General features: G+C 44.3%; 1 protein-coding gene across 2 annotated transcripts in view; it reads left to right on the plus strand.

Annotated features, from left to right (window-relative positions):
• Positions 1–12,166, plus strand: part of MREG (melanoregulin) — a 68,259-nt gene that overhangs the window by 13,769 nt on the left and 42,324 nt on the right. For both annotated transcript variants that reach the window (XM_075829631.1, XM_075829632.1), the window contains exon 2: positions 12,022–12,096. In XM_075829631.1, coding sequence (XP_075685746.1) covers positions 12,022–12,096 — 75 coding nt within the window. The remainder of the gene's footprint in view (positions 1–12,021; positions 12,097–12,166) is intronic.

Consider the following 12,166-nt stretch of genomic DNA (forward strand, 5'->3'; position numbering starts at 1 on the left):
GACGAGAATCCCTGCGCTTGAGACCCAAGGAGCGTCTGAGTTCCTGGATCATATACACCTAGCTGGGTTATATACAAGATGAATTATGACAGGGGGGCTTTGATGCATTATATTTCTTTGATCTCATACAGACATTTCTGTAGACATGTGGGTACTTGAGTCTGGCTGTCTGGCTTCCAAAGCATTGACTTTATTAGCACCCAGGTGTGATGGGAGCCCCACAGAGACAAATTTAGTCGTTGTGTCGACATGCAAACTAATTTGATTATGTCTCTGGAAAAGGACATCCTGATTATCCCCAAAAGTCAGGGAGATTTACCTGATGCATGGGTTTTAAAACAAATATATCTCATAACACCCCTCCCTTTTATTGATGGCATGGGAGATTGATTCACAACATGAAAATTAAGAATATTACATCCCCAAAAACTGGTTTATCACACTGCAGAATTAAATTCCGCATCGCAGGTCAATTTATTGCCATTTACGCTGAGTTTTTTTTCCACAGCGTGGGCATGAGATTTACTAAATCTCACCCACTTTGCTGCTACACGACTCCAACAGGTTTAAGGCACAGAAACAAATAGCACGGGATACAGGGTACAGGTAGCAGGGCACAGGAACAATGGGAACTGGATAACAATAAGGGGCCATTTGCAAGACTAACATAGGAAAACACAACAACCCTCAGACAATGAGAAAAGGGGCAGGGCCATTCTTATAGTCCAGGGTGATCATGGGCTAATTCATGATAATTCCAATGTGCGCACGCTGGGCCTTTAAGGCCGGGCACGAGCGTGCCCGTGCACCCTACGGTACACAGCGGACTAGAGCGGAAGTGAGCGCTGGCGTCTCCAGGGGAGGAGATGCGGGACAGAACTAACAGATCCATGACTGCGGCCATCGGGGGGTGAGTAATCCCTACGGTCCGCTGCCATGGATGCTACAGTATTCCTCTCTCATGCCCCATCTTCTTCCTTGGGGCCAGAGCGAGAGAGGAACTTCTTAATGAGGGCAGGGGCACTGAGGTTCTCTTCCGGCTCCCAGGACCTCTCCTCTGGACCAAACCTCTTCCAATCCACCAAATAAAAAGTTCTTCCTCCTACTTTATTGAAGTCCAGGATCTCCTTAACCTCAAATACATCAGAAGAACTGCTGGGAGCAACTGCAGAGCTAGGCGTTTTTGTGTAGCGGTTGAAGACCACAGGCTTTAGGAGGGACTCATGAAAGGAGTTGGGGATTCTGAGGGTAGGAGGCAGCCGAAGCTTGTAGGAGACAGGGTTGCTGTAGGATCTGAAAGAGTCCGTGGAACCTGGGAGCAAACTTGTATGAAGGTACCTTTAGACGAATATTCCTTGAGGACAGCCAGAGTTTGGAACCCGGAGGATACTGAGGCAGCTCTCTTCTTCTAGTATCCGCCTTTCGCTTCATGCGGTCGACCGCCAGGAGAATGGAGAACTGGGTTCGATGTCAGATCTGTAGAAAGTCCCTGAATGCAGAGTCAGCTGCGGGCACCTGTTACTTAGCTGAAACAGGAAGAGTATTTTGTGGATGTTGGCCATGGACAATGAAGAACGGTGTAGAAGCAATGGACTCACTTGTGTGGTTGTTGTATGAGAACTCGGCCCAAGAAAGAAGCTGTACCCAGTCATCATGCTGCATGGAGATGAAGTGTTGTAGATAATTCTCCATGATTTGGTTAATCCTCCGGGGAGGACTTTTGTGCGCCTGGCAGACAGAAGGAGAATTCTTCGCTGGGGGCACAGCTCCAAACTGGCTGGGCACGCTGGTGCTCGTAAAACCCAAGATCTGATTGCCCGTCATTTCTGGTGGCCCACGCTGCCCAAAGATATTGTGTCATTTGTCTCGTCCTGCACTGTGTGTACTGCCAACAAGGTTGCTCACTCCAAGCCTGCTGGTCTGCTCCAACCTCTGCCTGTGCCCAATGCTCCCTGGCAGCATATAGCAAGGGACTTTGGCACAGACCTTCCTTCCTCTATTGGATGCAATATGGTCTGGGTGGTGGTGGACCGGTTCGCGAAAATGGCTCATTTTGTTCCGCTGACCGGCCTACCTTCTGCTTCTCGACTGGCTAATCTCTTCATCCAGCACATTTTCCGCCTGCATGGCTTGCCTCTTGATATTGTGTCTGATCAGGGGGTTCAGTTTACCTCGAAATTCTGGAGAGCCCTCTGTAAACTCCTAAATGTGAAGTTGGACGTTTTCTTAGCCTACCATCCCCAGTCCAATGGTCAAGTCGAGAGGGATGTCTCTAACTTGCAGAGGATTTACAAAAATAATACAGGACGTATCAATGATACCTTGCAGAGACTCCACAGTGTCCTCTGTCTCGAATAACCTGGACAAGGCTTTGGCCCTCACATATTTGTCAGCAGGAGGTTAATGGAGCACAAACTGGAACCGGGCGAAGAACAGCAACCACCTGGCTTGACGGGGGTTCAGCCGTTGGGCCGACTGGAGATAAGTGAGTTTCTTGTGGCCGGTATATAACAGGATGGTGTGAGCTGCGCCCTCTAGTAGATGTCGCCACTCCTCCAGAGCCAATTTGATGGCCAGTAACTCCCGATCCCCAATAGAGTAATTGCGCTCTGCGGGAGAAAAAAGTCTAGAATAATAGCCACATACCACTGTCTTCCTTTTGGAACCTCTCTGGAACAGAAGTGCACCTGCACCAACAGAGGAGATGTCCACCTCCATCGAAAGCTGTTGAGATACATCAGGATGATGGAGGGTTGAGGCTTATGTGAAGGCACTCATAAGACTATTAAAATGCAGATTCTGCCTCTGGAGTCCACACCTTGGCGTTCATAACTTTATTGGTAAGGGTAGAGATGGGAGCTGTCAGTGAAGGGACGTTTGGGATAAACTGCCGATAGAAGTTAGCGAATCCCAAAAAATGCTGTATGGAACTCAAGCCTTGAGGACATGGCCATTCCACGACAGACTTTACCTTCTCAGGATCCAACTTGAGGCCTTGATACGAGATGATGTAGCCCAAGAAGGGTAGAGAATTCTCAAACACACACTTCTCCTCCAGCTTGGCATACAGGCGAGTCTCCCTTAATCGCAGCAGAACTTGACGGACATGTCTCTGATGAGTCATCGGATCTGGAGAAAAAAATCTAAATGTTATTGGGATAGACCACAACACAGACATAGGGGAGATCTCGGAAGAATTCATTGACGAACTCTTGAAAGACCGCGGAAGCGTTACACAGACCAAAGGGCATCACAAGGTATTCATAGTGCCCATCTCAGGTGTTGAATGCCATCCTCCATTCGTCACCACGGCGGATCCGGATCAAGCTGTAAGCCCCACGCAGGTCTAGTTTAGAGGAAATCTTGGCTTCTCGTATGCGGTCAAATAGTTCGGAAATTAGTGGCAATGGATATTTATTCTTGACCATCATCAATTGATTGAGGCCCCGGTGGTCGATGCAAGGCCTAAGAGATCCATCTTTCTTCTTGACAAAGAAGAACCGGGCCCCGGCTGGGGAGGAGGATTTTTGTATGAAACCCCTCTCCAGATTGTCTCTGATATAGGCAGACATAGACTGAGTCTCTGGCAAGGACAGAGGGTATACCCGTCCACGAGTAGGGGACGCATTAGGAACCAGTTCAATAGGGCAGTCATAAGCCCGGTGTAGGGGCAGCGTCTCAGCCTCCTTGCTGAAGACATCCGCAAACTGAGAGTAATGAGGAGATAATCCTGCCAATCACTGAGGCAGAGGAGGCTGGGCCGGATGGATCTGCAGGCGATTGAGACACTTGGAGCCCCATTGGAGAACCTCTCCGAAATTCCAGTCCAGAACTGGGGCATGTAGTCGAAGCCAAGGCAGGCCAAGCAGCTGATGGCTTTGGGCAGGACAAAAATGAAATTAGCTCCGAATGAAGGGCTCCAACTTGAAGCTTCAATGGTTTGGTCTCAGATACAATTGTATTGGGCAGAGGCAGTCCATTCACTGAGGCAACAGCCAAAGACGTCTCCAGAGGGACTGTGGGCAACTGGAGAAGATCCACTAGGTCCTTTTGGATGAAGTTAGCTGCGGATCCAGAGTCCAGATAGGCAGATACCCGGGGGCATCTTTTCGCTGGACACTATGGTCACGGGGATGGATAGTTTTGAAGAGAGTTTTCTATTTAGCGCTGTATCGCCTAGGGTTGTCCAACCAATCCTAGGCATTTGGAGTTCTTTGGCTTCTGAGGGCACAAACGTACAACATGGCCTCCGAGGCCTCAATACAGACAAAGTCCCAAAGTGCGTCTGCATTGTTTTTCCTGGACAGATAATTTGAGCCGGTCCAGCTGCATAGGCTACTCTGGTGGAACAACGGGTGAGGGCAACAGGGATTGCCGGAAAGTAAGAGCCAGCCTGGGAAGTCCTCTCTGCCACCAAAACTCTTGGGATCGCTCCTCATGTCAATCCGGGTGGCGAGAAGTATGAGGTCATCCAGGGTCGGTGGCAGATCATGAGCGGCAAGCTCGTCTTTAATCTCGAAAGACAGTCCCTGCCAGAATGTAGCCACCAAGGCCTCATTGTTTCAGGACAGCTCAGCCTCCAGGGTACGAAACTGAATGGCATGCTCGCCCACGGAGGTGTCTCCCTGGTGAAGGGTCAGCAGAGATGCAGCAGCAGATGAGACTCACCCAGGTTCCTCAAATACCTCACCTAGATGGGATAGTGCGACATTTTAGGGCACTTGCCTTCATCCTCCAATCCGCTCACGGAACTGACCATGAAGACTATGCTTCAAGTCTTGCACCAGTCCTTACAGGCTGGTCTGGCGGGGCTCATTAACCCTTTAACAGCCTCAGTCCATGAGGTGGAACACAGAGTCCAACATCTAGAAACCAAAATGGGTGAAATTACTTCCTCCCACAACAAGCTTATAGATGCACACTACGATCTAGAAGATGAGCTCACTCAAATCAAGGCTAAATTGGCTGACATGGAGGACAGGTCAAGACGTAACAACATTAAACTTTGGGGTATACCGGAAGAAATTATCCTGCAAGACCTTAATAGATATGCGCAAGACTTCCTTAAAAACTTGCTGCCAGATTGTTCCCCGAGGGACTTAATTATTGACAGGATACATCAGGTCCCCAGACCCAAACACCTGGCGGCTGATGTCCCACGTGATGTTCTGGCATGCATACATTTCTTTCATATAAGGAACGTCTTATGGCTTTTACCAGAAAAAAACAGCTGATACCAACGCAATTCCGGATGATATCGGTCTTTTGGCGGTGATATTATAAATGCACAGGCAATTGGCCCCCATCACGCTAGCTCTCCGGGAACACAATATCCTATACAGATGGGGTTTTTTGGTCAAGTTGCTGGTCACACACCACAATACCTCATAAATAGGAAGAAGGAAAAAACGGCTGGCACTGCTGAACCAGAAACACTTGCATGAACGGAGTGTATCAAATGGTTTTCTTATCTTTGCTGATTATAGCAGCCAAGTTGCCTGCGGGTGCTCATCGATCAGTACAGCACAATATAGCTTGAATAAAACGAGATAGAAGATATCGAGGCACTCACCGGATAATCAACAAACTTCTTTATTTCTGGATCTCGGTCAGGATGTGGAATTAGCCTATGGCCGTTTCACGTGCGTACACGCTTCCTCAAGGCCTTGAGGAAGCGTGTACGCATGTGAAACGGCCGTAGGCTAATTCCACATCCTGACCGAGATCCAGAAATAAAGAAGTTTGTTGATTATCCGGTGAGTGCCTCGATAACTTCTATCTCGTTTTACACACCACAATGCCCTTCACATCATCGGATCTCCGGCTGAAGGCACAGCTCTATTCCATCAATGGGATATCAAAGTTACACTCCTGGCCAAACCTCTGACCCACCCTCCACAACACCTTAGAGGAGACTGGCAGAAGGTGACTCGTCACAAATCTCCACGCCGTTGATGACACGATAACCCATTCAGTAAATGGATGAATGGATCCAGAGCTACTTCAACTCCTTTTCATTAAGGTGCTCTCAAATTACCAAGGTGCCTAGGGCGGCCATCTTGGTTCAACCTCTGACTGACTTTTTCCCCACTAAACCTGATATATGGCTGTTGCTGTTTGTTTTGTGTTATTTTCATGATATGGATGACAGCCCTATCTCTTTCATTGCTATGTTTATGTTCACGTTCATGTTACACACTTTGTCTCTTAGTGCTCCCATTTTAACCGGTATTTTGTTCAATGACCACACTCTCAGTCGACTTCTTTCTGCAGATTGCCCCCTAGATAGCCAAATTGTTATAACTGTATCTGAATTATTTGGTATTACCTGATTAACCAACCGCACACCACTACTTTCAAAAATGATTCTTAAATTAACATCTGTAAATGTTAATGGGCTCAATACTCCTCAAATGGGAGCCTTTATGTGGACAGAGACTAAATCCCTGTCCTGCGATATCTTCTGTGCCCAGGAGACCCCCCTCCTTTTGAAAGATGCTCACTGCATCAAATGTCATTCCTTCCCACATATTTTCCAGTCGCACTTCAAGACTAAATCTAGGGGCGTTCTGTTGGCTGTCAGAGATACGGTAGCTTTTCAACAGCTTTACGTATGTATACATCCCAATGGTCGTTATATCTTGTTGGGTTGTCTGATCAACAATGTAAAATACACCGTGGTAAATAGGCTCCAAGTCCGCTTTCTACATAAATTATTTAGGACCATTCATAAATATAGAGATGAAAACTTCTGCTATGTGGATATTTTAATACAGTTATGGACCCATTATTGGACTCCACCTCTGGTAATAGGTATGCCCAAACCTCCTTACGTACTTTAGTCTGGTCTAAAGATTTATATGACGTCTGGAGAGTACGCCATGGCACTGAGAAAGATTTTTCCTATTACTCATGTTCTCATAACAGTTATTCACGAATTGACATGTTCCTTGTAGACAAAGACCTGCTACTCCTCACGAATCATTCGACTATTGAAGATATTAAATGGTCAGACCATGCCGCATTGAACATATCCTTAGAAGAACATAACAATACAAATCTCACTTACCTGTGTAGATGCAATCCCTTTCTACTCTCTCACCCTAAATATAAAAAAGACCTGGTTAGGGACCTTGAGGAATATTTTAAAATTAATGACACAGAAGACATACACATTAATACACTCTGGAATGCTCACAAAGCGTTCATGAGGGGATCCCTGATCCGTACTGGCCATATAGTTAAGAAACAGCATCTGGCTACAATCACCGCCCTCACGGAACAAATTCGTAAGTTTGAATTGTTAAACAAATCTGCCCCATCATTACAGCAGGCTGATGATTTGACTTACTTAAGCCAAGAGCTACGTCTTAGTTTGGTGTCAGAATATGAGAAAAATCTGCCTAAAACCCAAACGAGATATTATTCTCAAAATAATAAAGCTGGTAAACTATTGGCTGCCCGCCTTAAAAACCAGCACCAAAAATCGAGAATCCTCTTTCTTAAAGATCCTAATACACACGAACAGATAACACACCCCAGAGATATTGCCAACCGATTTAGGGACTTCTACGCTTCTCTGTATAATCTCAAAGATGATCCATTCACGTCCCATCCAACTCAATCTGATGTCCAAACGTTCCTAGATAGTATTCCTTTATCTAAACTTTTGACTAATCAGCTAGCCACTCTCAATGCCCCAATAACAGCGGAAGAAATTGCAAATATTATACTTAAATTGATGCAGGGAATGTCACCTGGTCCGGACGCCCTGACTAATACCTATTATAAATCCCTCCAAGGAATCCTTACTCCCTTCCTATGTAGATTTTTTTCAATCGGCACAGTCCTCTGGTTCCCTTCCTAAGGAAAACCAATTGGCGCTAGTAATTACTTTGCCAAAGCCAGGCAAGTCTGCTGACCTACCACAAAACTTCAAACCTATTTCCCTGTTAAACACAGACCTGAAACTCTATGCCAAACTGATAGCAACTAGATTGGCCCCGTTGCTGCCCTTCCTAATACAAGATGACCAGGTAGGGTTTGTCATGGGAAGGCAAGCGTCGGATAATACTAGGAGAGTGGCAGGTTTACTTAATCACATTGATAAACGATGCATCCCCGCGGTAATGTTGGCGTTCGATGCAGAGAAAGCGTTTGACCGCATTTCATGGTCATACGTCTTCTCTGCCCTCAAAACCATGGGTTTCGCAGGTGACAAACTAACGGCAATACAAGCCCTGTACACTGGTCCCTCCACAAAGGTTTATACTAAAGGAGTCCTATCTAATGATTTCCAAATCCTTTAACGGTACTCATCAGTGATGCCCCCTATCACCCTCATGTTTGTCCTTTCGATGGAACCACTAGCCCACCTACTTAGATTGCATAAAGATGTCCATGGAATAAAAGTAGGTTGTAGAACCCATAGTATAACTCTATATGCGGATGATGTGATCTTATCTCTATCTAATCCGGAATCTTATTTGGAAGCTGCAATTGTGTGCATATTTAACTTTGGCTGAATCTCTCTATACAAACTCAACCCACAAAAGTCTCAGATCCTCCCTCTCCATTTGCAGCTATCTTCTCTCCATTTTCTTCAATCCAAATACCAATTTGTGTGGAATCACAAGACATCTCATATTTAGGTCTTACTTTATATAGCATTCATGGCCGAGGACCGCGGGGATTATTCACCCCCCGGCGGCCGTAGCCATGGATCTGTGAGCGCTGGCACGCATCTCCTCCCCTGGAGACACCAGGGCTCACTTCCGCGCTGGTCCGCTGTGTCCTGTAGGGTGCACGCTCGTGCCCGGCCTCAAAGGGCCAGCGCCGCATTGTATCAATTCCCAAGCCTAGCAATCCAATCTTAATTGCCTTTTACACCTGCCGATATTCGGCCGCTGCAGCAAGCGCCGATCAATGAGACATCATTGATCGGCACTCGTGTGCTCCTGTCACACGGAGCTGGACGAGCGGTCGTTACTCCGATCGCTCGTCCCCATACATTATTATCATATCGGCAGTGCGTCTCCCTGTTTACACAGGGAGATGTGTTGCCGAAAATGATAATATTTTAGTCTTTTAAAACTATACGACCAGCAGATGATCGAGCGTTTGCTCGTTCATCTGCTGATGGCTGCCCTTTTTACACAGGGCAATTATCGGCAACAAGCGTTATATGAATGCTCGTCTGCGCGATAATCGCCGAGTGTAAAACCCCTTTATGGTGTAAAGATACAATTTTGCTTAGTTGAATTGACAGAGTTAAAAAATGTGCAATGAAGTGCTTACTTGTCCACATCCCCTCCAGCATTTGGCAGAAACATTGGAGTAGATTTTGGATAGACTGTATGGGGTGTGGTACCACCTGTATAATATTTGGTAATATGGTTCATAATGGCTAGAACAAGAGTTCAACTTGAGCATTATGTTAAATAATTAGTACGGTTGAAAAAAGACACATGTCCATCAAGTTCAAGCAAGGAATGTTGTACACTTTCATCCATTGTTTTTCTGGAAAATGTTTGTTTAGGTCTCGGTGCCATTTGGAAATATGTGGTAATGTTTAAAATTGTAGGGGAGACGTTTATAATGATTAAAAAGTGTTAATGACTCTATGTAATTTTATCTGGTGGTGCAAGTATCTAGATGCTATTTGAGGTTGTGTTAATAATGGGTTCGGGAGTTTTCTAAGAAAAGAGCGAATTTGTAAAAATGTATAAAACTCTATTTTATCAATTTGATATTTGGATGTTTGATCTTTAACCCCTTCCCACTGCAGCCACTTTTGACCTTCCTGACAGAGCCTTATTTTTCAGATCTGACGTGTCATGTTTATGTGGTAATAACTTTGGAATGTTTTTACCTATCCATCCGATTCTGAAATTTTTTCCTCGTGACACATCGTACTTTATGTTAGTGGTAACATTTGGTCGATACATTCAGTATTTAATTGTGAAAAACACCAAAAATTAGTGACAAAATTTCAAATATTTGCATTTTTCTAAATTTGAATGTATCTACTTGTAAAACATATAGTAATACCACACAAAATAGTTGCTAATTAACACTTTCCATATGTCTACTTTAGATAGGCATAATTTTTGGACCATCCTTTTATTTTTCTAGGATGTTACAAGGTATAGAACTTTATCAGAAATGTCTTACATTTTCAAGAAAATTTCAAAAGGCTATTTTTACAGGGGCCAGTTCATTTGTGAAGTGGCTTTGAGGGGCCCATACAATACAAATTCCCATAAATCACCACATTTTAAAAACTGTACCCCTCAAAGTATTCAAAGCAGCATTTAGAAAGTTTCTTAACCCTTTATGCATTTCACAAGAATTAAAGCAAAGTAGAGGTGAAATTTACAAATTTAAGATTTTTTCCAGAAATTCATATTTAATCTATTTTTTTCTGTAACACAGAAGGTTTTACCAGGGAAACGCAACTCAATATTTATTGCACAGATTCTTCAGTTTTTAGAAATATCCCACATGTGGACCTAGTGTGCTAATGTACTGAAGCACATGGCTCAGAAGCAAAGTGTAGGTTTTTATATCCACTGTATGAAGTGCAATGTATTAGATCTGTCAGTCGTTCACTGACAGCAAACCGAGTAGGCTTCACCTCCAGGCGGGCCTAATTGACTTCCGTAATAGCAGAGCAGGACGCCATTGTTAGTTTTTTTGTGGGACGAGCCTTCGTTTGCATTGGTACAATTTTGGGATACATGAGACTTTTTGATCACTTTATATCCTATTTTGTGGGAGGCAAGGTGACCGACAATTCTGGCATAGATGTTTTTAGGGGTTTTTTTTATACAGCGTTCACCATGCGTTATAAATCACATGTCAACTTAACTCTGCAGGTCTGTACGATTCTGTCAATACCAAATTTCTAGAGCTTTCATATGTTTTACATAAAACCATAACCTTTTAATTATTTTGTCGATGGAGCTGTATGAGGATTTTTTTTTGTGAGACGAGCTATAGTTTTTATAGGTGCCATTTTTGGATACATGCGACTTTTTGATCACTTTTATACTAATTTTTAGAAGGCAAAGTGACCAAAAACAGAAAATCTTGCATTGATTTTTAGGGGTTTTTTTTTATGGCATTTACCGCACAGGATAAATAACATAATAATTTTATAGTTCAGGTCGTTATGGTCGCAGCGATAACAAATATGTATGGTCTATATATTTTTTTCAATAATAAAGGACTTCATAAAGGAAAAAGTGTGATTGTGTTTTATTTTATTAATTGAAACTTTTATTGTATTTTTGACAACTTTATTTCAGTCCACTTGTGGACTTGAAGGTGCAACTGACTGATTTATTTTCTGATACATTGCACTACCTATGTAATGCAATGTATTAGATCTGTCAGTCGTTTGCTGACAGCAAGCCAATTGGGCTCCGTCTCTGGGTGGGGCCTAATCGGCTTCCGTAATGGCAGGCCAGGAGGTCATTGTTAGGCCTCCTGTTGCCATAGCAGCTGTCGGCAGCCTAGCGATGGCATGGAAGGGCTGCCTATATGCTACAAACCGTTAAGATGCAGTGATCGCTTCAAATTGCTGCATTTAAGGGGTTAATGGCAGGAATCGGAGCTAGTTCCGGTTCCTGCCATTACAGCAGGGTGTCAGGGTGTCAGCTCCCGGATTTCCGTTTCTGGGGTGGCGATTAGCTGCAAACACCTTCAATGCAGCGATCGCTTTCAACCGCTACATTTAAGGGGTTAATGGTGGGGATCAGAGCTAACGCCGGTCCCCGCCATTACAGCAGGGTGTCAGCTGTAACATATAGCTGACACCCGGGAAAGATGGCACAGACTCTGCTTCAGAGCTAGTGTCATCCATTTGTTGTAAGTATGAGACAGATTGCTATGTCGACGGAAAAATAAAAAAGTTATAGCTTTTTGAATGCGACGATGGAAAAACGGAAAAATGTGCTATGAAAAGGTATTATTTATGATTATCAGTTATTATTTATTGTTACCTTGTGTTTTTTCTAGGTTTCAGTCTTAAAGAAGCATTCCTGGTCCCTAAGCAAATCATCAATAAAACTCTGTGCGTCAATACCCCCAATGGTGAGTGTGCTTAAAATGGTTGTTCCTACATTAAATATCATATACATTGCAAACATCATAAACATAAACA

The sequence above is a fragment of the Rhinoderma darwinii genome, chromosome 6 (assembly GCF_050947455.1).
Source record: "Rhinoderma darwinii isolate aRhiDar2 chromosome 6, aRhiDar2.hap1, whole genome shotgun sequence".
NCBI classification, from domain to species: Eukaryota; Metazoa; Chordata; class Amphibia; order Anura; family Rhinodermatidae; genus Rhinoderma; species Rhinoderma darwinii.